The 26406-nt window shown below is 39.2% G+C and overlaps 1 protein-coding gene across 2 annotated transcripts in view; it reads right to left on the bottom strand.

Annotated features, from left to right (window-relative positions):
- Positions 1 to 25805, bottom strand: part of Thada (THADA armadillo repeat containing) — a 318719-nt gene extending 292914 nt beyond the window's left edge. For both annotated transcript variants that reach the window (XR_015738149.1, XM_087907299.1), the window contains exons 1-15: positions 25674 to 25805; positions 23755 to 23854; positions 22512 to 22606; positions 21386 to 21516; positions 17608 to 17756; positions 17472 to 17504; positions 17163 to 17211; positions 13968 to 14155; positions 11719 to 11813; positions 10264 to 10484; positions 7626 to 8314; positions 5900 to 6051; positions 4997 to 5152; positions 3846 to 3968; positions 551 to 674 (exon numbers count right to left, since the gene is read on the bottom strand). Coding sequence is in view for 1 of the 2 variants with exons in the window: in XM_087907299.1 (XP_087763425.1) it covers positions 551 to 674; positions 3846 to 3968; positions 4997 to 5152; positions 5900 to 6051; positions 7626 to 8314; positions 10264 to 10484; positions 11719 to 11813; positions 13968 to 14155; positions 17163 to 17211; positions 17472 to 17504; positions 17608 to 17756; positions 21386 to 21516; positions 22512 to 22606; positions 23755 to 23830 (2281 nt within the window). In the remaining variant the exon portion in view is untranslated. The remainder of the gene's footprint in view (positions 1 to 550; positions 675 to 3845; positions 3969 to 4996; positions 5153 to 5899; positions 6052 to 7625; positions 8315 to 10263; positions 10485 to 11718; positions 11814 to 13967; positions 14156 to 17162; positions 17212 to 17471; positions 17505 to 17607; positions 17757 to 21385; positions 21517 to 22511; positions 22607 to 23754; positions 23855 to 25673) is intronic.
- Positions 25806 to 26406: the final 601 nt, after the last annotated feature.

The following is a 26406-nucleotide window of genomic DNA, read 5'->3' as shown; positions in this document are numbered from 1 at the left end:
GGTTTCAATCTTTTCAATCTGTTTCAATCTTTTTACTAAGTATAGAATTATTCTTTTTCTCATAGCTTTCCTTTTTCTGGAATCAACTTGCACGTTTTATGTAGATAATTTAATTTGTTGTCATGAAATGGTTCTTGTACTAAAGTATGTGATTTCTGAAGGTTTAGAAATCTCCAAGCAAATGGCGTATATGAGAAACCACATTTTAACCACAAAGGCTCTTTCATCTTTTTATTAAATATAAGATAAACCATCGTGGTTTTCATTTTAAACTTAACAGATAAAGCCCCTTCTTATAACAGCACAAACAAATTGTGAGGTACGGGAAGTGTTGGTGCAGGAAGTCAAGAGGATCCATGCAACGTGACAATATGCTAAGCAGACATTGACTGACAAAAAGAGGAGACAGTTTCTTTCCCATCAGCCCTTTTCTAGCAACTTTAATTACAACTTTAAGTACAAATGAGACCTATGTATTAAAATGGGATCTATCGAAAGACAACAAAATGCTGGTCAAGTCTTATGTTTCCCACACAATGGTGAAGCTTACCTTCTGAGACAGGAAACACTTCTGCTACTGATCCCAATATGCTTAAAGCTGAAAACCTTGTTGAGTAGGAAGATCCAGGAAACAATGCTTCAAAAAGAATGTCGCAAACAGATGACATGAAATTCTAAAATTAAAAACAAACTACAGTTAAGAATAATGAAGTTAACGTGCAGTTAGGTGCTTCCCTTCAGGAGGATTGCTTTTGTTACATTTACTAAAGAGAGAAGACTCTTTAGAAGCTGCTTGACTATTCAGCTTGACACCTGCTAGAGTTTGGACAATTTATCCCCTAAAGACTCATCTGCTTCAAGTTTGACCTCCCAGTGGGATAGTATAAACTTAAGAGGCAAGGCCTGGTGGGAGGTAATTAGGTCTAGGGGACTACAACCACAGGAATTGATTAATGCTGTCAGGAGTGAATCAGGTTACTGTTAAGCTATAAGTTTCTGTGGGAATGGCTGTTTCATTACCAGTTTATTCTCTCAGCTTGCTCTTCTGCCTTCACTCCTTAGCACATGCTCCTTCCATACCATGTCCACCACTCTGTTATCTCATGACATGGGCAGGGAACCCTCACCTCTGCTGTTTGATCTTTCCAGTCACTAATTCCTCTTCATAACTATCCTTTCCAAAGTACCCTCCCTCAGGCATTTGATACAGCAACGTAACATGGACAACCCCAAAGGCATAAACTACACCATGACATTAATAAAACCTGTCTTTACTGATTCAACAATAAAAAAAAAAAACAAACATAGTTTTAGAAAAGAAAAAAAAAAGATCTGTTCAGGCCCTGTCTGTGCCAGGGTCTCATGAATTCCTCACTGCTCCAGACAGAAGCCTTCAGGCATCAGAGGTATGCAGCTTTCCAAAGTTTTAGAGTAAAAAAGAAATAGTCAATATAGACTACTAAATGAACTGTGACAGTTCATAAAAAGATCTAATTGCTATGTGACAGAGGGTGGCCTTCGATTTCTGGTTCTCCTGCTTCCACTTTGTAAGTGCTGAGACAACAGGTGTGTGCCACCACACCCCGTTTATGGACCCCACACCCAGGCTGGGATTCACACATGGCTTATATACACTAAGAAAGCACTCTGTCAACTGGACTCCATCCCCAGTCTAGCTAACTTACGGTTCCTAGTAAGACTTCCAAATTCCAGAACCAACCACAGGAAGTCTCTACTGTGCATTTCCCACACTCAGGTCTTATTCAACTTCTGCATTCCACGTGCCGTATTTACTTATAAGTGAATTCACTTCTAAGTCCTCCCTAATCTCTCTCATCTACCAGCTCCCACTTAAGTGAGCCCATGGAAAGCACTACTAGGGTGTTTCCAGTCAGGAGCAAATCTAGATTTGGGTACTGGCTTTACTTCTAGTAGCTGAGGTCACTCAACTTTTTTAAGTTTCAGTTTCTCACTTGTTACGGGGGTAAGAGTGCTTAACCCAGAGTCTGTTCTAAAAGATTAAATGAAAACATAGGTACATGGTGCTTGATAAGCTTGAAAGTACTCTAGACATTAGGATTGGTTATTTAGGAAGAAATCATCTCCACCACCCTAAAAGATATCTTTATCAACTAAGCCTCCCCTTTTTCCTCAGCACTTGGTCTGTAACTGGCACTGGGCTTTTCACACACTGCATGGTACCCACTGGTATGATGACGGTAAAACAGGGCAAAGTTCACAACCTCCAAAAGCCACAGACTGTTAACAGTTATAAGAAATGATCATAACCACAAGATTGACTTCGATTAAGTCTCTAATGTTCAAGAAACATACATCTGTCAGACATGGTACACATGACTATACTCATAGCTCTCAGAACAAGGACCACAGTTTTAGGCTAGCCTGGGCTACAGAGCGAGACTTTGTCTCAAGAGAGGGAAAAAGGAATATCTACGGAAAAACTTTTGTGAAAATTTAGAATCTCAATCCACACAATAGGCTTTTCTGTTCCTAAGGGCTTAAGTGACATTTCATGAATGTCATGTCACTCCTTTCATTAAGAGGCAAAGGAGCTATTTCCTCAAATCCAGCAATGATCTAAGAGAGGCTAATAAACATCACATCACTCTCACACATAGGGCAGGGGCTCCATATACACTCCCAACTACTTTTAATGGTTTCCAGTAAGACTTTTTATTTTTATTATTTTATTTATTATATATGTATCCGAATATGAGCAGTAAATGTCACTGTGCCCATGTGGAAATCAGAAGACAATTTTCAGGAGTAGAATTTCTGCACATGGATTCCAGGTTTGGAACTTAAGATATGAGGCCTAGCAGCAAGCCCCTGTACCTGATGAGCCATTTCCTCAGCCCCCAGTGAGTGTTTTTTTTTAATATTTATTTATTTATTATGTATACAATATTCTGTCTGTGTGTATGCCTGCAGGCCAGAAGAGGGTACCAGACCCCATTACAGATGGTTGTGAGCCACCATGTGGTTGCTGGGAATTGAACTCAGGACGTTTGGAAGAGCAGGCAATGCTCTTAACCTCTGAGCCATCTCTCCAGCCCCCCCAGTGAGTGTTTACAAAGGGTTTTCTCATTTAACCCTCAAAACCAACTTGTTCGGGGTTTTAGTTTGTTTGTTGGTTTTGATGTTTATTTGTATGGTTTGATTGTTTGATTTTTGAGACAGAGTTCACTATATGGCTCTGGATGGCATAGAAAACAGGAGGGTGGGAAGATGGGTCAGCTGGTACTGTGCTTGTTCTACAAACATGAGGACCTGAGCTAGATGTACCCACACCTGTGATCTCAGTCCTAGAGCACAGAGAAGAGGGTGCTCAGGGCTCGCTACCAACCAGTTGCTGAAAAAACAAGCTCAAGGGTTGTGAGAGACCTGTCTCAAAAAGTAAGGGAGAGACTGGTCATATCTACCTCTGCCCTCCACATGCAAGTACTCGTGACCACATACACACAAAAATTATGTGTCTGTTATACACACACAAAAGCTGTCAATCTGAGTCACAGTCTCAGCAGAGTCTTCTGCCCAATGAAGAGGTGGACTTTAGAGGTAGCAGCTAAACAAATGTCAAAGAAATAAGTAAACTGGCCCCTCGAAAAGAAGCTACTCAGAGGTTATTCTGTCACAGTTCAGGTATTGCACTGGTTCTCCAACCACAGCTCCTTCCAGTAGGGTACCCAGTCCCAGAAGGAAGATGTAACACCCATTGTGACGAGGAAAAATCTAATTCAGCAAGAGATTTCTGTTTGCTGCCCTCTAGTGCTTACTCACAGTATTTGGTTTTTGCAGTCCTGTGTGTCCGGCACATGACCTACCTTATACTGCTGCAAAGAGACAGGAGGCTGCTCTCTGCTGGACCGGTTCTCTGAGTCAAGTGTGGATTTTCTTTGCTCCAACTTATAAAGTACTTGAGAACTTTCTTGTATCCTGCAAAACAACTTTTAAGGAGAAAAAGACATTTAAAAAATAAAAACTACGTGAATCACACAATAAACCTAGGCCAGCAGGAATAATTTAAGGTGGATGCAGTGCCTGAAATTTCAAATCTTGAAATCTGCAGTCTCTTTTTGCCATAAAATTAACATTTTATAGTTTTACCAAAAACAACATATTACTGCAACCAGAATCAAACCAGTTTTCCCACTTCCTTTAAACTGGTTGAAGCTGAGATGATGCAGTCATTTCTGCACCTTCCCAGTTCCTCACCAGAGATGTGCTACACAAATGACTCAAGGTGAGCTACCATGAAATCACCAGTCCGGAGGTGCTCACAAATGCAAGAGCTGCCGTCCCAGCACTAACGCTCTCTTCAAACCGCCCACGCTCCAACAACCCCAACGCTGGACTTTTTTTTTTTCTTTCAAAAAAAGAGCTTGGGCTGGTGAAATAGTTCAGTAATGGTGTCTGCCACGAAGCCTGATGACCTAAGTCTATTCCCAGGATTCACATGGCAGATGGGGAGAACCAACTCCTGCAAACTGTCTCCTGACCTCCGTAACTGCACCCTTACATATACACCTGTCCCCTAAGTAAATGAATAAAATGTTTTAAATTATACTTGTAAAGAGGTCAGGGTTGATTTTTTTTTTAACACCCAAATGAAAGAACTTTCTGTCCTAAATTTTAAAACCTTTATTTTCTGTTTGTTTTTTGAAATAGGGTTTCTCTATGTAGCCCTGGTTGTCTTGGAACTAGCTCTATAGACCAAGCCATCCTTGAACTCACAGAGATTTATCTGGCTCTGTCTCACAACTGCTGGGATTAAAGGTGTGCACCAGCACCACCTGGCCCTGTGTGGTATTTTAATCCCACATGCAAATTTGCTGAACTCAGGACAAGACACTGAACCCATGAAGAAATGTGGCAGCCCAACCACAAGGATTTCACACTTGCCCCAAATCTGGGACCTGTTAAAACAGCAATTTCTAGAGCAATTACACTTTCCCATTCCGATGCAAGATTGTACCTTTTTAAGGAGCGAGCAAATCTGCTGCCGCACCCCTGGAGACTGGCTGTTGAGATTATACGTGATAAAGAACTGAACCCACTGCATTTCTTCTGGAGAGACCACTTCTGTGCTCCGGTTACTTTCACAAAGCAAACCTAGTGTATCTATCCGCACCTGAAATACACCAAACCATAAAATGTTAATTTTCCCAAGAACTAGGAAAAGCCTAAACTATGTGTGTTATTTATGTAAGTTACCAAACAAAAAGTAAACTTCATGTTGCCTACATATACCTCAGAGAGGCGTCTTAATCCAAAACACCTGGTAGTTAGTTACTGCTTACAAAACTGTCATTCCATGTATAAACCGAGGCTTACATACATTCACAAGCCAAAGCCTTATTTATATAGCTTTTAGCTCCACCCCTCTCGTCTTCTCAGAGCTACCTCACTCCAGGCCTTCACAGCTCACATCCAGTTCACACTAGCTGATCTCCTGGCTTCCTTTGCTCCTATTCCAGAACTTCATCTCTGACTGTACTGATAAGCAATGAACACGCCCATCCTATTGGTAACTGGGAATCAACGAAGTCATCAGTTTAGCTCTGGAGCTCTCCCAATATGAGCTTCGCCTCCATTCTGTGTACTGTTCTAACATTCCATTTCCTAACCACACTGCTGGGCTCCTCTAAATCTTTCAGGTAAAGCCCCTTACTAGACATACTGACTCTACATTGTCTCTCAGAGCTGCAGGTTCTTCATGTAACTTGTCCATGTTCTCAACTAGACACTGCATAGACTGAGTACAAAGATGCCGCCCTCTACTATCAAAATGGACCCCCTATAACTTAGGGGCCACTAGTAGGACTACTAACAGAATCAGGTTAGCAGGGACTAATGTGTGCAACACTAGTTTCCTTACTTGGCAGTGTTGGTGAATTAAGCCTTGCTTTATCCTTGCCCCACACACAAGGCTCTCCCAGGCATGAGTTGCAGACTGAAGATGTCCATGAGCTCTAGCTGTCCGTAGACACGCCATCAAAGCTCCCAGAGCCCCTCTGCGATTACAAGCCCCTAAGAGGGGAAGAGACCGTTCTTATCTTAAAAGCACAATGGCAAAGATCATTCCTGTGCTATGCAATGACTATGTCATGCCAACTCTCTATGTTCCAATTAACATTAAATTTTAAACTAATTCTAGGACCAATTAAAGTGCTTATTCTAAAATAAAAATAACTGAAAATATCATGCAATAATTTCAAGTAAACGTAATTATCTTATTAATATAAAGAAATCAAAACTTATTCTCTAATACTTTTACTTTTGGTCTTGAATCTCAAAAAAAAAACCACCATTATGTGAATTAGATAAAAAAAAAATCAAGTAGAGAAAAGTAAAACAATTCCACAAGAATAGTAGAAACATTGTACTAGTTCAAACACTGATTGAAAACAAATATTGATTCACAACATGTATTTTGGAGTTGTTCTCATTTATAAAGAACATAAAACATGGCCACAAAGGCTTCCTGATTTCAGTAGAACATCAGCCTCTAGCAAAGCTGTGCTCGGATACAGCACAGGAAGCTGAGGCTCACAGGACACCTTACACAGAATAAACACAAGCTAACTGAAGAACAGCTTCATAAAGAACATCTGTAAAAGATTATTAAATAACACATTATTTTGTGTACAAAATTAAAATTCCCTCTCAGAGCCAAATTAAGAAATTTTTTGAGATTTCCTTGTTCAGGGTTATCACCTCACATTCATTTTTAACCTATCTATCTATGTATTTAGAGAGTTTCATACAGTCACGGCCTACCTGGAACTTCTATGGATACAAAACTGGCCTTGAACTGGAAGCAATCCTCTTGCCTCTGTCTCCCAAATGCATGAATTGAAGACATATACCACCTCATATGGCTATACGTTCATTATAAACCATGATTCCTTTAGCACTTCAGTGGGATATTCCCCCTATTCTAAATAACTACATAGTTCTTTATTTTAAGTTGTGGAAAAACTCACGTGTTTTTATTAAGCCAGCCTAAAGCATTTTTAATTGCTATTTCAATCATTTGGATAAAATTATACAAATTAAAGAAAAATATATAAAATACATACACCGTTACTCTAGTTTGAGATCAAAATAATAAATTAAAACCTTGTAACTAGGAGCTGGAGCAGATGTCTGTGGAGTTGAGAGCACGGCTGCTCTCCCAGAGGGCCCAGGTTCAATTCCCAGCACCCATGTGGCAGCTCACAACTCTCTGAAACTCCATTCCAAAAGATCCAATGCCTGTTCTGACCACCAAAGGCACTAGGCACACATGTGTTGCTCATAAAGACACTAGACAGGTAAGCATACCAACTTATACACATAAAAATCAATCTTTTTTAAAAAACGAAACAAAATTTTGTAACTGGAATCACTCTTTGGCTTGGTGAAACTACTTTAGCCAAAAACACCACTCAGGTATTGAAAGTCTAATCTGTTTCCATCTGAAGTGGCTACCATTAACAGCATTCTTTACCACTTAGAGCATGGGAGACGGGAGATATTTAAACTAGGAGATAACAAGCATCTGCACAGGGACCTACACTTAAGTCTCTTAAACAGAACTACTAAAACAAAAGATTTCTCACCAGCTTCAGTGTCAATAGATGCCTGAAGAATCTTCACCATGTACTGCAGGCTTTCAGGGCTGTAATTCAGTAACCTTGGCAAGTAATAATCGATCACATAAGACTTCTGATCCAAGTTTCCTCCACACAGTATAGAAAGGAGAGGAGAAACCCAAGTCTCATGCCATTCATCCATCCAAGTATTGGCAGTCTGGGACTTCAAATGGCTCTTATGATTCTTAAACATGGTTTCCAAAAGGTCACTTGCATAAGGTACCAATGATTGGTCTCCCATCACCTCTAAGATCTGAGATGGAATTGTTTTATCTATTAACAAAATATGCTCAATTCCAATACTCTCAACCAAACAGCCAAGACATGCGTACTTCCCTTTAATATGCCATTCCAACTGGAGAAGACTCTTAGTCAATTCCAGGAAGAAAGAGTCAGTCACTAAATCTGCCCCTTCTGTAGTGAGCCGGTGCATTTGCAGAAGATTTCTGAATATGACTTTGGTTTGGTGTCTCAGAGCATCCAATGGATGTTCCCAGTGTGTATAGACGTATTCCAAAAGTCTCCTAGCTATGCTGGAACCCCCATTCAGAGAGTCTTTTAGGCTTGGGGAACTTGATCCAAGGATATGTATGGCTGAATTGGTCCAAGATGCCAAGATTCTAGACAGGAACATTTCTAGTGTTGACTCCTTAATCCTGGAGAAAAATAAACCATGATATAAGTTATTATAAACTGCTTGGTAGAAGAAATTACACAGACATCATAACTTTTAAAAACAAAGAATGAACAGAAAACTCAGTGAAATTTACAACAAGAAAATGACAAATGAAGGTCAAACTGAAAGTCAAACTTTCACATGACTTTTTTTATCTTACAAAAAACAAAAAATGAATACAAAAAACTTTTAGGAAAAAAGAAACTATATCTTTATTGTGATGATTGTTTCATTGGTATTTTAAATTGTGGGGGGAGGGGGTACAGATTCAAGTGAGTGTGAGGATGCATGCAGAGGCCACAGAAGATGCCAGGTGTCTTCTTCCACAGCTCTCTCTCTTGCTTCAGGGTCTGTTACTGAACTACAAGCTAGCTATTTCAGTTAAGACAGCTGATCAGAGAGCTCCCCGGATTTACTTGTCCTCACTAATGCTGACGTTAAAGGCGCATGAGCTGCTTGAGATCTGAAGTCAGGTCCACATGCTTGCACAGCAAGTCTCCTACCCGTTGAGCCTGAGGGCTTGGGTAGCTGCTGTTTTAGGATGATGAACATTTATTTTGAAACAAATCTCACTATGTAACCTGAGCTACACTTAAGCTCATCTTGCTGTCTCTGCCTCCTGAGTGCACCACCATGACCATCCAGGAAGATGGAAGCACTCTGAGGCTGACTGTGGTGATGGTTGTACAAGTCCATAAACACACTAAAAGAAACACAATTGTGCACTTTACATTTGTGAATTTATAGTACATGAATTATACCTCCAACTTGAAAAAATTATTTTAGAGCTTTTGGCTTATTTTAATAGTAATTCTGATAGGCTGTATTCATGGTCTGACTTTAAAATTTTTATTATTATTTATTTATTTAGTGTGCGTTTGCATGCAGGTGTGCTAAGATCGTAGGAAAACTTTCAGGAGTCAGTCCTCTCCCTCTACCATGTATGATCAATGAATCAAAGTCAGATCATCAGGCTTGGTGGCAAGCCCCTTTAACAGCTAAGCCATCTCACCAAACTCTGTTCTGACATTTTAAGTACTTGATCATTTCAGCCACAATGGCAAAACAAAGGAACTCAGCTCTGTGACTACCTTATTATAACACGCTCCTAAGAGAGCATTTAGTGTCTAAACTTCACTTTACTCATCCAACAAATTAAGTTTTTATACTATCTATATGTAAAAAGTATTGGATTACCTAGAATTCATGAAACTCATGAATCCTAAAGCATTATATGCTCAGGCATTTTTATAGGATTTTTCTGTGGTTTGGTTTGGTTTGGTTTGGTACAGCTCCAGGAACTGAAAATAGAGTCATGTGTTCTACCATCCCTAAACACAATTTTTAAGTTTTTAAAAACTGGAGAGATAGCTCAGTAGTTAAAAGCCATACTGTTCTTTCAGAGGTCCAAAGTTCAGCTCCAAACACCCATGTCAGGCAGATCACAACCACCTCTAACTCTAGTACCAAGGAATCCACTGCCCCTCTGGCCTCCACGGCACTTCACACACATGAAAATATCCATCACACATATGCACATTATTAAATAAAAAATAAAATCTTTTTTTAATGCTGCATAAGTTCGGTGTAGTAGTGTATACCTGCTATGGAAGGAGAGGCAGGAAGATCAGGGGTTCAAAACCAGCCTTGGCCACAAAGTAAGTTCAAAGTAACATAAGAATAACTCAAAACAACAAACAAAGAAGTGAGCATTAGAAATGTTCATTAGGATAGCCTATACCAATAATTCCTATGACTGTCATTCTCATTATCTTCTCATTATCTCTAATGTCTAATCTATTCTCACTCATCAATTTTAATTTAGAATTCATCCTACCACATTTAATTGAACTGAGTTTGTTGGGTTAGTTGTATCCTTCAAATGTCTTATAAACAAACAAAATATGAAGTAACAAAACAAAAACTCACTGTGAACTCAAGGTAAACAAAACACACACAGTATCCAAGAGCAAAGCCTCCCCACTTGGGCCCATGCTTCCATCCTGCCAGTCCAACATAGCAAGTGTTCCCTGACACAGGAATAAGAGAGTAGACGCCGGCATGTCAGCACAACAAAGGCTCCTGCAGCTGCTCATGAACCACTCAGGGATGCTGGTGCAGTCAACTGATTGCAGAAGCAGACTGCTGATCTAGAAACAACAGAAGCAATAACATATGGTTCTCAAACGCAAACCTACAAATCTCTTTGTCGAAATATTCTAGGAAAAGTAATGATAAAACAGCCACAAACATTAAAATTATTACACTAACTTTAAAAGAAAAAACAATGACATCTAAGCATATAAATCTGTCTGCTGAGATGAAAGTACTGGTGGAGCATAGAGGTCAGCACCTGCAGACGGACAAAAGAATGCTTTTAGGGGAGTTCTGAAAAAAAGGGCAGTTGCATTCAAGAATAATGATTTTGCATGATCTCAGAATACAGAGATGTTTAATTAGACAAACTGAGTTTCTAGATAATATACTGAGAGGAGGGAAGAATGCTAGCAGACAATACAAAAACTATGGTCTACATTACCAAATTACACTTTCCTTAGGGACCAAATTCACTAAAAATTGACCCAAACATGCCTCTTATATTACATGATAAAAAATGATCAAGTATATTACATTATAAAATCTATTCCTTTTTTTTTTTTTTTTGGTTTTTTTCGAGACAGGGTTTCTCTGTGGCTTTGGAGCCTGTCCTGGAACTAGCTCTTGTAGACCAGGCTGGCCTCGAACTCACAAAGATCCGCCTGCCTCTGCCTCCCGAGTGCTGGGATTAAAGGCGTGCACCACCACCACTATCGGAAAATTATTGCCATGCATTTAAACATTTAACACTGCATAGTTGTGATGTTATAAATATCTGTTACCACAGACACACAGAACCAAAAAGTTGGCCCTACAGAAAATGAGGAGGAGAATCAACAAAACACTAATAGTAATTATCTCTGCAAAACTGATTTACAGATAGCTGTTATTACTCTGTCATCATCCTGCCACCATATCATTTGCATATTTAGAATTATCATTGTAAGAGAAAAGAGCCATTGGAAAAATTCCAACTATGCCACATAAATTTTTAAAAATTCAGCTAATGCATTTTAAAAATTGAGGGATAGTGAAATGGCGTAGTGAACAGAAGCATGTCAAGTCTAAGAACCTCAGTTTGATCCCCAGGATCCAAGTGGTAAAAAGGGAGAATCACCTACCACAAGTTGTCAACTGACCGCTACACATACACTGTGACATGTGTGCCCAGACACATACCACAAACAATAACTGTAAGATAGTAACCAATAAAATATTTAAATTAAAACAAACTGATGTCTCTCTAATTCTCATTGAAGGGAATTTCTAAAAAGGAGAAGCGCTCACCAACTCAGGAAGCTTTTCAGACGGATGGAGCATGGTCTTCAGGAAAAGAATGACAGCTAATCCTGATGTGCTCTGAATAGTCTGCAGTAGGTTGTCTATGGGAAGAAGAAGCAACATCATGTACAAAGGATGGACAGTCTAGGGCAGCAGAAAGAGCGAGTGCTCTGGGTCAGCGGTCCTAGAGTTCCAGCTTCACCACTTCCCAGGTAACTAGATCCCATACAGGTTACTTAACTTCCTGGGAACTCAGCTTTCATTTCAAAAAAAAGGAAAAGATAAAGAAAAACTCATACCAGACAAGTTGTCATAAAGTTTAAATGAAAATGAAGAGAAAGAAGTTAAGCCCAGCACATATTTAGTGAATGAGCTCCCTTCCTCTCCTGTCCAACATCCTACGCTCATCCTCGACATCCAAGCTACTAGAACACCTGGTAACAGCGGCCCCTGCCCTCCCTGACACTGACACCTGCATTCCCACTCCAAGGACAATTTTCCTGAAAGCGCTCTGAAGGTCTGTGTGAGAAAATCTACATCAATGTCAACCAGAAACCCTTCTGGCACAGTACTCAATGACCAGACAATTATGATTCGCTACCCTCTCTTCATTTGCATATACATTAGTCTCCAGGAATATGAATTACTCAGCTCAGACTAAGAAGTATGACAAACACCTTAACTATTAAATATCCACTCTTCCCTTCCTTTCTGGGAACAAAACTGACTTTGGGTAGCCATATGCTTGGCAAAAAGCGGGATTCTTGCTTCCACAATACTCCTTGAAACTAAAGACAACCACTGCAGGGGTTCAGGCCAATGAGTTATAGGAAGAAGTCCTTTGGATCTATTAGTTTTCTGATTATGATGCAAGTCCCTGTGGATAGGGAGATGGCTCAGTGGTTAAGAGCACTGGTTGCTCTTCCAGAGGTCCTGAGTTCAATCCCCAGGGCCCACACGGTGGCTCACAGCTGTCTATAATAGGATCAGATGCCCTCTGCTGCCATGCTAAGTACTCAGACATAGAAAAGAAAGAGACAGACAAACAGATGGATGGACAAAGAAAGAGATGCAAGGCCCTTCTCGCCTTGAACAAACACTTGATGCCTGCAGCTACAGCAGACAGATGCCAAACAGGAGGCAGCAGGACCATGGTTAGGCAGCAACATGATAAAAATGCCCCAGCAGAAACACAGAGCTGGGTCCGACATTGGTGGCAGTAGTTCTGGGTCATCTGCCTCTAAACTTTGGGATACAAATTTTGTTACTCGCAGCTAAACACTTTACTAACACAACAAGCTTTGAATTAACTACAAATGGCGCTGATGGAGTGCCATCAACTTTTCAGAAAATAATGTCTCATTAAACTTATGTCTGAGCCTGGAGAGATGACTCAACTGTCTGCCATGTTACTGCATTTAAATTTAATAATTGAAATACTCTCATGAGGAAAATTTATTTTCTTCTTTTTAGCTTCCTAGTGGTATAGTTCTCATGGACAGAAGAGATATAGAGAGGAATTAGGCTTATAATCAACAATTATTATCATTATTTGAATATAATACCACTAAAAATTCAACTCATCTTTCTAAGTCTTTCTTAAATTTGGTAACTACTTCTGAAGAATTTTCTTCTATAACTTAAAGTCTGTGGTGGTATTGTGGGAATTCATTCAGCCAACAGCCTTTTGGATACCAGCCCATTAGGGTGTGGTCTGAGGTACTAGAGCACCGACAGCAAGCATGCTCATCCCTTTTTCCCTTTCGCTTGGTTGATGGCAGAAGCTGGAAGAGGAATGCTGCGGCTTTCTTATTGTAAGTGTTCCCCAATAAACATTTGTTATCCTTTATTATAGGCTCCTGTGGACCTTCTTAATTATGCTACATTCTGACGACCAACGTGGGGCTGGAACACACAACCCTGGGATTAAGAGTCTCAGGCTCTGCCAACTGAGCTGGCAAGGTTCAGGATAACTTAACATCTGTGGCTTTCCAACAATGAGAGTATTGATATTTCTCCTTTGTTCACAATAAACATGCTCACATATAAAAACACATGCAAACTGGGAAAAGTTCAACCTCCCTTGCTGAACTCAAACATTTGAAAAACAAAAAGCAAGCAAACCAAAAAAAAAAAAAAAACCATTAAAATCATGTACTTCAGGTTGTTTCCCCATAGGTTAAAGTCCCACATCTCAATTACAAATATAGAAAATCTACTGGCATGCAGTTATGACCATCATTTTGTACACTTACCATCATTTAAAAACTTGGTGAAAACGCTCAGCAAGCCACACATAGTTTGCCAGATGGGAGAGCCAGAATCATTCCCAAGATCACTCTGGAGACCTTGTACTTTCTGTACTAATGTCATTGAAACTCTAATACCCACCAACAAGTCATTCATTAACTGTGTTTGAACAATATGATTTCCAGCAAATTTTCTACAAAGAAGACAAAAAAAATTTCAAAAGGAAACTCAAATACAAATGTCACCACTTCTCTCTCCAAGGGCCAAAATTAATTTGGGAAAAGCATTCCAGTTACATGGACACTAACTGTGAACTCCTAAATACTCCTACAGCAATAGGCCCCTCTTTCTCAGCAAGATTAACCTTACTCCCTATTTTAGGGCAAAGGTAAGAAAATTTTAAAAAGACAAATGAGACAACTCACAGGCACGAACACTCAGTGGACGCATACTTTTTTCACCTGCCTTCAACATGCTGTCCTAGATTTTCTCCTCAGACATGACTAGATTGTTCTCTTCCCCCTGATCTATTTACCCCACTAACTATTCCACTCTTCCCTCTCATGCCCCACCCCTTCTCTCTGGTGTGAAGGTCCAACCCAAAGCCTCAGGTACACTAAGTAGATCCTCTGACATTGAGACATTCCCTGCCCATCCTACTCTATGTCAAAGCTCCCCAAGATTCAGTCCCACTTAGTTCTCTATTCTCATCTAATTCTCTCTTGATACTTTAAATTATAGTCTATAGGTTAATTATTGCCCAACTTTTGGCTCTAACCTAGATATCTCCCATTACAAACTTGTACTTCTAACTTCCTACTCACAATCTTCATTTGGTTATCTAATAGGTATCTCAGGATAGGTAAATTTATCCTTGACTCCAAAGTTGCGCTACCTCCTGGGATCTCTATTTCTAAAACCATGGTAATCATGCTGGCCTCCTGTCTTCTCTATCCCATCTGCAAGGAAATCTTGGTTCTGTTTCCAAACACCCATGTTCACAGCCACTATCTGACCTGAGCCATCCTCATGCCTCTTTTGGGTTACAATAGCTTTCACCTGCTCTCCCAGCCTTCAGCCTCATTCTTCTCACTCTATTTTCAAAAGGGGAAAACAGAAAATCCTTTTAAAACTCAAGCCAAGGAAAACCGTAACTTCCTCAAAACAAACAAAATTAGCATAGGACCCAGCTAGTCCACTCTTAGGTATATATCTCCAATAAATAAAATCAGAGGCAAGTATGTGAGGTACATGGGAGGCTGAAGCAGAAGAGCTGCCACAACTCTGAGACCAGTCTAAGCTACAGCTGAGATTCTAGCCAACTGAGGCCACAGAGCAAGACCCTATTTTAAAAACAAACAAACAAACAAATGAGAGGAGAGGAAGAAAAGAAATAAAACAGAAACTAAAACAGCTTCTTGTGCAGACCAATACTTACAGCAGCATTACAGAGCAGCCAAAGGGTAGAAAGAGTCAAAAAAGTCAGCAGATAAATAGACAAAATGTGCCCTGGATACACAGTGGAATATTTGACTATAAAAAAAAAAGTTAAATTCTGATACACAATACAACATGACAGATACTAAAAACATTCCAAATGAAATAAGTGTGATATAAAAGGATAATATATCATCAGGTGGACATGACGATATATGCCTGTAATCTCAGCACTCAGGAGACTAAAGCAGAAAAATCATGAACTCATCGCCTATCTGGGTTGTAGAATAAAACTATATTCCTGTCACCACAAATATATATAAACAATGAAAACTACATGCATGTACAAATATATATATAAATAACATGCATATATTATATGATTTCATTCACATGAAGTATCAAAGATGGGCAAATTCAAAGAAACAGAAAGTAGGATGGAAGTGACCAGGGTTTGTATCTTCTTAAGATAGTGAATTAAAAAAAAAAGAAGAAGACAGTGAATTTTCTTTTGCATACATTGAATTTGAAGCACCTATAAAATTGTTAAGTCAAAGTACCTGGGAACCAACTGACTATATGAATCTACTAAGGAAGAAGAGCTAACTAAAAATCCTAAATATAGTATATAGACAGTGACTGACAACAAAGAAATAGTAGGAAGAAATAAAACTGGAGGAACGGACCCTGGTCCATGAGATGAGCCGAGGAGTCTAAAAAGGAGACAAAGGAGCTCCTCTTGAAGGAGACAACCTCAGGTTAAAGTGGGCATACAGTTAATACTTCTACTCCATTCCAGAACTTTCCTAAACTAGCAGCCACGATTTAAAATATAAAAAGGCATAAATAGATACATAAGGAACAAAGTGATAATGGCAATATTTTAGAAGCTGCCAAGCATATAACTACTGGTAACTGACTCAGCAGAATAAGGAAAGATGGACACTAAATCAGAGAATAACCAGAAAGCAACCTCAGTTATAACTCCAAAAGGCTTAGAAACCATGAGCACTTTAGTTGTTAAAACCCAAGATCTCAGCTTTATACTGCCACTCAGCAATAGGAATATTAAAGCAAAGTCTGGATATTGAAGCTACTGTAAATCTACTCGGCAAGGAGCAAGAGCACAGCTTAGAGGATTCCCCAAGAAACAGACCAAACCTGCAGTCAACCCCCAACCATGTGCACAGATTCACATTAATGTTTAATGATCTATTCCTGAATATTTGACCAGCCAATATCACTAGACTTCTGAGGAAGGTTTCTTCCCAAAAATACAGTCAACAAACACAGCAAACAGAAAAAAAAAACTTAGAAAAACCAAATACTATATAAATCTAAGAGAACTTTTTTAAAAAAGGTAACTATTAGTAATATCTTCAGAAAGATAATAAGAAATTTCACCCATGAAAATATCAAAAACTCAAAGGTAGAGGAAATGACTTTTCTCTTTCTCAATAGTTCTCGTAATAATGATCTTTAAAAAAATATTATTTGAGCATGGTGATACATACATGTAATCTTAGCATCTGAGAGGCTACAGCAGGAAGATTACAAGTTTGAGGTTAGCTCGTTTTATGAAGTAAGTCCCTGTCTCAAAAACATCAATTAAAAATTACACACATCACTTCTAAAAAAATTTTAAATAATCACGCCAAATGTTGGAAACAGCACATTCTGAGACCATTAAGAAAGTTTCCTCTGTACGAGACAAGCCCAAATGTGCACACATATGCACAAGCACACAAACATACAGCACTTGCCTGTTTTCTTCCAGGATTTCAATTAAACTCTTGTGCAGAAAATGAAGCACTGAAAAAAGAAAAAAAGAAAGAAAAAAGAGAATATAATGACAAACCAGAAGTCCAAACTGGGTTCCAGCTTCAGTACCAGGAATATTTTCAAATGTCTACCAGAAATGACGTCATTGAGAAGCAGAAACTTCAAAGTAGCATGGTGTTCTTTAGTTATGTGGGATACTCCAATTCTCCCAAGAAATGGGAATTAATCAGCTTCAAAACCACTCCAGGGAAACTGTCACCCCTCAGAGCAAAAGAAAATATCAAACTTACCATTTTCAAGTAGATTGACAACACTTGCTCTACCTGCAGGTAGGAAATTAACAAAGCTAAGGAATTTTTGCCAAAATGAACATTTTAAAAAAAGTGATCTAATGACAGACATTAGCCAGGAAAAGTACTGGCTTACCCAAGTTAAAGTTCTCCATGCAGGAAGATATATTGTCTATTACTTTTCTATAAGAATATAAGTCAGCAGTATTTAATTCTTCTTGCAGGTGAGAAGTAAAACTGTGTATAGCCTCAGTCAGAAAAAATTTAGGTAGGCCATTCAGTGAGCTGTAAAAAAGCAAAGAATGAAAAGCTTACATCACTGGGTTAAGTATGGAGGGAGGAGAAATATACAAATGTTAAACACTGAACCATACCTTTAAAATACAAGCTCTGAAACTATAACCTTATGCTGCCATCACCAAAATTCGCTATCTACCATTTCTTATCTGTCTGCCTGGTTCCATTTTGCTGTTTCTGATCCCCAGGCTTCTCTCAACAGAATAGCCAGAGCAATAGTGATGTGGAATGTCCTTCTGTATATGTATTGCTTCTATTGGTTGATGAATAAGGTGTTTCAGCTATTGGCTTAGCAGAGTAAAGTCAGGTGAGAAATTTGAACAGAGATATAGAGAAAGAGTAGATGGCGTGAAGGAGATGCCATGTAAGCTGCCAAAGAAATAAGATGCCAGAATCGTACCAGTAAGCCACAGACTCACGGTGATACATGGAATAATAGAAATGGGTTAAATTAAGATATAAGAACTAGCCAGAAATACATCTGAGCTATTGGCCAAACAGTGTTGTAATTAACATAGTGTCTGTGTGATTATTCAGGTCTGGGTGGCCAGGCAATGAATACTCAGTTTCAGCTTACACAATAGTACTAAAACACCATATAGTCACCAATTACTATGAGAATGATTTCATAACAAACCAGGTACAAAAACTGGGGGTTGTTCGACTTCCTGTATAACATACAGAGCATTTGTATTATTCCCTGTGCATATTCTCCCATATACTTTAAACCACCTCTAAGTTGTTGGCAATATGTAATGCAATGGGGATGCTATATTAACAGTTGTTTTCTCTGTCGTTTAAGGGACGATAATAAAGAAAACAAGTTTGTACATGTTCAGTACATGAACTGAGTTTGCCAAATGCCGCATGCAGAGACGTAAAGAACTGATCTGTGATCCTCTAACAAGTTCCACAAACAGTGGCACTAATAAGCATAGCTCACAGTAAACTACAAGGCGTTTCAAAAACCTGCCTCTCTCCCTCACCATTAGCCCTCTGACTTCATCTCAACCTTTGATCACTTAGCTCTGACTATATGACTTTTCTTTGTTTTGAGAGCTTTTCAAAATCTTTTCACTTATTTCCTCCATCTAAAACACACTTCCTTCAAATATTAAATAATTATGACCTCAAATCTTGTAGGTCAAGCTCAAATATCACATACTATAAGCGAAGGAGGAGGTGAGACGTGACCACCCACACAGTCCACACATGCTAGTGCTCCTCTCTCCACTCTGCTCTATTCACGGCTCTCGGCACCTGCTATCCTGTACATGGTGCTGGCTGTCCTGTTTCCCTTAGCATCTAAGACTCCACAAATAGAAACTCTTACATTCATTTTAACCTCAATTCCAAGAAATGTGTTTGAAACAAAGTAAGTACTTAACAAAAATTTCCTTACTATAATCAATCAAAACCACATTTTTTATTTGAGAAGTTCACTACTTTCTAGAAGAAATAATCTAAAAACTGGAATATTCTGAAAAAGAAAATTTAGTAGAAAGTTAACTTATTCTGTATTTGAATCATATCAATAAAACAGTAAAAGAAGAGTGGTATTGGTATAACAAATACGCACAAGTGTAAAATAATCAAACCTCTGTTTATATAAAAATACATAATGATAAGAAGTATTCTAAATATGAAGGGAAATGCATGAGCCAACAATCTGGGGATAAGAGAGATCCTAGGTGAAACTAGATCCCTACTTCACCCAATACTCAAAACTTGATTGTAGATGGATTTAAAAACTGAACAAAAAAAGTAAGACAGATAAATAAACAATCTTGAATTAGAGAAAGCATAAATAGGTGGGCAAAAAGTTTAGAAATCTATATAAGGAAAAATATTAGTAAGGTCAAGGTATTTTTGATTTTTACAAAAACAATATATCATGCAGAAAGTGAAAAATAAGGGAATATATTTGGCACATAATCTATATAGAACATTTATAAATCAAGAAAAGATTATAAGACAATGAAAAGATATATAATAATTTAAAAGGTAATCAACTCCACACATTGCAAAAATGTTCAACCATGAGTTGGCGATGTGGTTCAATGGAAGAGTATCTGTTTAACATACAGGACGAGGTCAAAACCCAGCAACAAGAAAAGTTCAACATTAACAGTCTGGGATAAACAAACGATAATAAAATAGCATTTCTCATCTTTAGATTTTAAAAATGTAAAAACTGGTATCATCCAGAGCTGGAGAGACACAAAGAAATAAGTAGAGTCATTCACAGCTGGAGCAGCGTAAATAAACAGCTTAGGAGAAAAACAGTCAACAACATCTACAAAACAGGCCTTTTGGTCTAGAAATCCCACTCTAGTAATTCCTGCAGATTACATACATTCTATGTATTACAAAGAATATCACTGCAGCATCGCTGAAATAATGAAACCTACAACATCGGATATTCATAAGTGGCAAGGAGATTAAACAAACCAAATAACATGTATCATGATATACATTTTGATATATCTTAATATGGAGTACATACACAGTCATGAATGCAAACAAAACACTCATACACAAAACAAAAAATAAAATTTTAAAAGGGCTATTTTGATATAGAAATTTCTCTAAGATATTCTATTTGCTTGTTTGTTTGCCGACACATGGGTACCACAGCACACATATGGACATTAAACTTGTAAGAGTTGGTTCTCTCTTTCTACCACATAGAAGGCAAAGATAAAACTCAGGCTGTCAGGCTTGATGAGAATTACCCTGACCCACAGAGCCACCTCACCAGCCCTCAAAGATATTCTTTAGCAAACAAATTAACTACAGAGTATTGTGTAGAGTATAATCCTGCTTACGTAAAAATATTAAAACCAAAACATAGTATACATGTTAAACCCAAAGCAAAGGTTTCAAAAACCAAAATTAAAGTGACAACCCTTTCCTAATGAAACAAGGCAGAAATGGTGGAATTCAAGCTTCACTTAATTTTTTAGACTTCTGTACTACTTAATACTTTATATGAAGCATATAATCCTGTACTATCTGTCAGAATAGATGGGGACAGATCTATTCTAATCTGATTAGATAGACAGATCTAATCTAAGCAAGATGATAGATTAAACATCCATGTAAAAGAACTGACCCAGAAACCAGTGAACTGGGACCCAAAGAATAAATGTGCAGCTGTTTCTTTATCCTATAACCTAAGGCCTTTTGCTGTCTGAAAACCTCAGACAGATACATAGAGGGCTGGAGAGACGGCTCAGAGGTTAAGAGCTCTGACTGTTGTTTCAGAGGTCCTGAGTTCAATTCCCAGCAACCACATGGTGGGTTACAACCATCTGTAATAATATCTGGTGCCCTCTTTCTGGCCTGCAAACATACATGCAGACAGAACACTATATACATAATAAGTAAATCTTAAAAAAAAAAAAGAAAGAAAAGAAACTTGTAGTAATATACTTTAGTTTAATTTTTACCAAAACAGTGAATGAATTTTGCTTTTTTTCTCTTTCTTTCTTTAAGAGCTGGGGATGGAAGCCAGGTTTCACCTGACTAGGTAGGTCAGCACTACTACTGAAGAGTATCTCTAGCTCCTGGCTATTCTTTGTAGCATTCAACTTATACTCTCTTCTTTTCCTTACCTTATTAAAACTTTCTTCAAGGGATTCTTCAGAGTCAAGGAAAAATAAATGCCTGCTAAAATATCCAAACAACTTTGAATAGCAGGATCACACACACCATTTTTATCTACTTTCTCCAGAAAAGGCACAATCTATAATTAAAAAAAAAAAAAAATCAAAGCAATTCTAATATCAAGTACATCAAACTAAGATGATTACAAATATTCTTTTAAGTCATTTTCCTTTTCTTTGAAAGAAAGCAGGAGAGTGACCTTGAACTTCTGATACTCCCACTTCTACCTCTTGAGAGTTGAGACTACAGGCACGCGCCACCATGTCTGATTTATGCGGTGCTGAAGAGCAAACCAGGGCAAGCACTCTACCAATGGAGCTACATTCTCAGACTGATTCTACTGGTCAGTCATCCTCATCAACTTAGACAATGAAACCCAATATGGACAAGTTCAACAGAGCTGCCATATACAGGCTGCCCACGCATGCTTCAGTACTGCCAGGGCATAAATTTAAATTAAAAAAAAAAAAGACACACAAACATGCCCCAGGGTAATACAGAAAGTCTATAGCATTCTTTAGAAGTGAGTAATATATTTAACTCATTTCAAAGTGTGTGTGAAAAATCTAAATGCTGAAATACAAATAAGAACAATCTATATTTTAAATTAACTTTCAAATGTGTCTGCTGAAATTAAAATTCAAAATTAATAGTAACTTTTTAAAAAAATTGCCAGGTAGTGGTGGCACACACTTTTAATTCCAGCACTTGGGAACAGAGGCAGGCAGACTTCTGTGAGTTTGAGGCCAGCCTGGTCTACAGAGTGAGTTCCAGGACAGTCAGGGCTACACAGTGAAACCCTGTCTCAGGAAAACAAAAGAAATAAAAATTTTAAAAAACGGCACACAATTATCTCCTATCTACTTATAATCACAATGATGGTGGAAGCTTCTTTACTATTTCTATTGCTGCTCTGAATAAAAAGACATTATGCAGTGAACAGAAAAAGGAAAAACTGTCATTTGGTGATAAATTGGCATTAAATAAATAAAACCAAAAACTGTCAGTTAATTTTTAAAATCCATAATAGCATGATAATATTTAAGACACATCATGAACAAAACTCCACTTTACCTGTTTAACAGAATGGATTTGGGACACTCCATCCGTGAGCTGTACACAATGTAGCAACAAAGAGGCTAGATTTTTCCCTTCCGCATCAGCAAAAGCTAAGGAACAGGAACAAAACTTTCAATAATGTAGCTACATATGGATTAATTGTTCCTTCCTTATACATGCTACAAAACTGCTAAGGATATAAACCAGGGTCAGTGAGTGGGTTAGCAGTGAGTGGCTTACCACCAAGTCTGACCCTAAGTTTGAGTCCCCAGAACCCATGCAGTGGAGGGAGAAGAGCCAACTCTTCAGAGTTGTCTTCTGACCTCTACACCTTGTCAGGGCATGTGTATGTCCACATATACACATGCTGTCATAGTTTGCTTTCTACTGCTGTGACAAATACCATGACTAAAAGCAACCTGGGGAGGAAAGAGTTTATTTTATCTTTCAACTTCCAGGTCACAATCTATCACTAGTGGAAGTCAGGACAGGAGCTCAAGGTTGAGACCTGGAGGTAGGAACCTAAGCACAGACCATGGAGGCAACGCTGTTCACTGGTTGTTCCATGCGGATTACTCAGCTTGCTTTTATTACACAACCCAAGACCACCTGTCCAAGGGTGGTACTGCCTACAATGGGCCGGGCCCTCCTCAAATCAATCATTAATCAAGGAAATTCACACATGCACTGATTTGCCTACAGGCTAACCTGATGGAGGTATTTTCTGATGCAATTTCCCTCTTCCCAGGTGACTCTAGCTCAAATTGTCAAAAAAAAGTAAACAGCGAGTGAGCGTGTGCACACTCGTGTGTGTACGTACACACACAGATTAATAAATAATAAAGTAAAAATAGGTACAGAGGCTCTGCCATTAAGAGCACTGTCTGCTCTTGCAGAGAACCCAGGTTCAGTTCCCAGCATCCACATGGCAGCTCACTACCCTCTATAACTACAGTTCCTGGGGATTTGATGCCCTCTTATGATCTCTGTGGGCTTCCAGAATACACATACATGGTGCATATACATACATAAATCTTTTTAAAAAGTATAGAAACCAAAATAGCAAGCAGAATTCAGTCTAAAGACAAATAATATTTAACATAACTATTTCTTATCAAAAATTGAATACAAAAAAATGAAAAAAATTAAACAGAAAGAATGTCAGCATTATATTCTAAAGCGTCCCAGAGATTTAAATACACTGCTTGCAAACTTGCAAATTCATTCACTAAACTAGCAAAACTTAAAAATCACCTACATCTCAAAATTTCCAGGTCCTGATGACAGACAGTTAATGCAGCAACCTGCATTTCTCTTTTCTTCTTCACACCCATTTTAGACAGGACAAACAGCAGTCTCTGAAAGAAAGCAGAGTTTAAAATGTTGGTCCAGTGGAGGGTTTCTCCTGCAACACTGACATTTAGACCACACGACGACTGAGGATGTTGTCCTTTGCACTATAGGATGCTTAGCTTCCCAGCCTCTATCCCATTAGATGCCAGGAGCATCTTACTTCCAACAAGTTAAGACAACCAACAGATGTCTCCCAACACTGCCATTATCAGAGGGCACAACTGCCCCAGGCTGACAATCACTGAGGTGAGGATATCTGGTTTACAAAAGAAAAACTGTGTGCTTGTTTCTTTGTTTAGTGTTTTTGCTGCTGTTGTTTGAAATGGAATCTCACTATGCAGTTCTTTAAAAAATAGCTGCTGCTTTGAAGGAGAGGTTTCGTTTGTCCCACTGAAGGATTAGGTTGACAAAACTTCAAATTCCAGCTTAAGTCAAAGAAGAACTCTGTGGTCCAACGAGGAATGGGCTACCCTCAGAATCTCTCCAAGGCAGAAACTGACTCAGTATAATTTCACCTATAGGCCTGACTCAGCTTACTAACTGCCTCCCCACCCCCACCGCCTCTGAAGAATTCATTCTTGTCAATCATCAAAGTAATCTTTTAAAAACATTAACGAAGTCTAAACATACACTTACTTATAATCTCAAGGGTTTCCAATGGCACTAAGTGCAATTTAATTATTAATATCCAAATTTGGGTGTTGGTATTCAAAGCCTGAAAACTCAGCTTCCTGTTTTTCATTTCAAAGCAATCTGCTCTGCCACCTTAAGAGCACTCACAGCTCCTGATGCTCTTGTTATCACCCATGAGCCTTCCAGATCTGTCCACTAATGCTGTCCCATATATACGGCAAGACATACTTTTTATTATCCAAATTTGTGATTGAATACCACCTGAGAAGCTTTCTGTCACTTGACCTACTATGTCATCACTGATACACACCCCTTCCATCATTTTTTACAGCACATATTACTACCTGAAACTACATGTACTCGCACATCTGTGTATTGTCTGTTTTCCCTATTAGCAAACTCCAAGAAGGTGGCAATTTTAATGGTAATTCCAGTGTTTAAATTCTCAATTCTTTCACCATTCAGGCATGTAGATGCTTTATAAACGTTTGTTGGACAAAACCAAGGAATTAACATCTGCTAGAGACATTCTGGGAGGGGCAAATACCTTTAATGGCAAAAAGGTGGACCACCTATTACCTAAACGTTCACGCTACGGCTAAGTGTCAGGCTGATCCTGATACTAAAGAATTCATAGTACATTTGGACAAAAAGTCAATAGTAAAGTGAGCAGTCCACCAAAAGGTTAAGAATGAACACAGCAGACAATAAGGGAAGAATTTGAAGTTCTTAGTTAAATTTAGAAAATAGTTTCCTAAACGAGCAGCCAGGGAACAACGTGAGAAGGTAATGAGGAAGGAAATTGGAGACATTTTGGGTAAATGACAAGTTTGCAGTAGTATGGGACTGCACAGAAAACAGATTCGGTGATTCTGTGTGTTCTATGGATAAACGTGTGTTCTGATGAACTGGGCCTCCCCAGTGCGGGAAATACCCCTGTCCAGCCTGGTGACTTTCTGCTCGTAGATACCAGTTGCTGCTTCCCTCCCATCTACATCTTTCAGATTCCCACGTGGAGTCAGAAAAATGACAAGCGAAAAAGTGGTTAAAGGCCTGTCTCCATAGAGACCTAAGCGACCAGAGTCTCAAGCTGGCACCCTCAGGAAGCCCTGCAGGCTGGCCCGGCCGCGCGGTGTTGAGTCGGTACCACACGCCCGCGCGCCTGGCAGGCAGCACACTTGCGAGCCAAACCTCGTGCCCGGGGACGTCTGCAAAGAGTCGCCGCCTCTGGACGAGTCCCGGAAGCCCGTCTAGTCTATGGCGTCCCGGTAGCTCGTAACGTGGTTCGCGATCCACAAGCGGAGGTACGGGCGCCGGGAAGCAAACCGGGATCTGGCAAAGAAATATCGCGAGAGTAGCCGCATGCCGCTCCGCCAATCAGAAGTGCAGAAGAGCTGTGATGTCATCAGAGAGGTCGTTCGTTAGCGAGTAGGTTCGGATAGACAGCGACGAGTTTTTGATCAGTGTTCTTGTGATGGGGCTGCTGTTTGCCACTCACGCCTTACCTTCCTCTAGGTGGCCGGGCTGCAGTCTCCACACCCCTAGGTGTCAGGACCACATTTCTCTCTCAATCCAGACTTCCTACCCTCACTGTGCTCAGAGACAGGGCACAAACTACCCGTGTCGACTGTTGATCCCTGCAGTGAACTGAAGCCACAAGCAACGACTTGAACTCCACCATCCGAGCCTTGAAAGCTGCCTTAGAGTGTATTTTTTACACAACTCACAAACTGTCACTCAGTCCAGTTCTTAAAAATGAGTAAAAACTGGAGACCTATCACGGCCGTAGGAGCTGGGGCAGGGGACAAGATTAGAAATCAGACAAGATGCTATCTTGAAGCGCATTCGTTGAAATAATGAAAAAGAGGTTCGTCGGGTGGATGTTTAAGCTTTGAAATTTTTTCTCAATTTTATATTACTGTGC

The sequence above is a fragment of the Myodes glareolus genome, chromosome 6 (genome assembly GCF_982192425.1).
Source record: "Myodes glareolus chromosome 6, mMyoGla1.1, whole genome shotgun sequence".
NCBI lineage: Eukaryota > Metazoa > Chordata > Mammalia > Rodentia > Cricetidae > Myodes > Myodes glareolus.
The sequence above is the reverse complement of the archived record's forward strand: the minus strand, read 5'-3'. Positions and strand labels throughout refer to the sequence as shown.